The sequence below is a fragment of the Penaeus monodon genome, chromosome 27 (assembly GCF_015228065.2).
Source record: "Penaeus monodon isolate SGIC_2016 chromosome 27, NSTDA_Pmon_1, whole genome shotgun sequence".
NCBI lineage: Eukaryota > Metazoa > Arthropoda > Malacostraca > Decapoda > Penaeidae > Penaeus > Penaeus monodon.
The window spans coordinates 2,108,619-2,109,061 of NC_051412.1; the positions used below are offsets into that span (position 1 = coordinate 2,108,619).

The 443-nt window shown below is 59.1% G+C and overlaps 1 protein-coding gene across 1 annotated transcript in view; it reads right to left on the reverse strand.

Moving 5' to 3' along the window:
• Positions 1-11: 11 nt before the first annotated feature.
• Positions 12-443, reverse strand: part of LOC119590339 — a 13,367-nt gene continuing 12,935 nt past the window's right edge. Inside the window, exon 4 of the mRNA XM_037939013.1 lies at positions 12-443. This exon is cut by the window's right edge and continues 555 nt beyond it. Coding sequence (XP_037794941.1) covers positions 208-443 — 236 coding nt within the window. The 3' untranslated portion in view covers positions 12-207.

The following is a 443-nucleotide window of genomic DNA, read 5'->3' on the forward strand; positions in this document are numbered from 1 at the left end:
ACGCGCGCATTTGCAGACGCACGCCAATCATTATTCTTCTTGAACCGAAACTATTAGTGCCTTGCTGACGCCTGAAATCTCTCAAAACATCCGGAGTTGTGATCATTTTCGATGTGTAAATATAAGAAACGGACAAACATGATTTTCATAAATGCATAACTATTTTGGCCGGAGGAGACATTCGTTGTCTGTTTTCTGCGGGCGGCCTCACGGGCCGGCGCGCCTCGCCTCCGCCCTGCCGCTCGGGAACTGCCTCCGCACGCCGAAGTTGGGTCGGTCGCGCCCCTGGAACCGCTGCCAGCCGGGACGCGCGTCAGGCGCCTCGCTCCCGCCGCTGCTCGAGCTCTCGGCGCCCCTCCGCCTCTCGGGTGACCAGGCCGCCACTCGCGACCCGTAGAAGTCGTCCTCCTCGTAGTCGTCCTCCTCCAGTGACATGACAACGA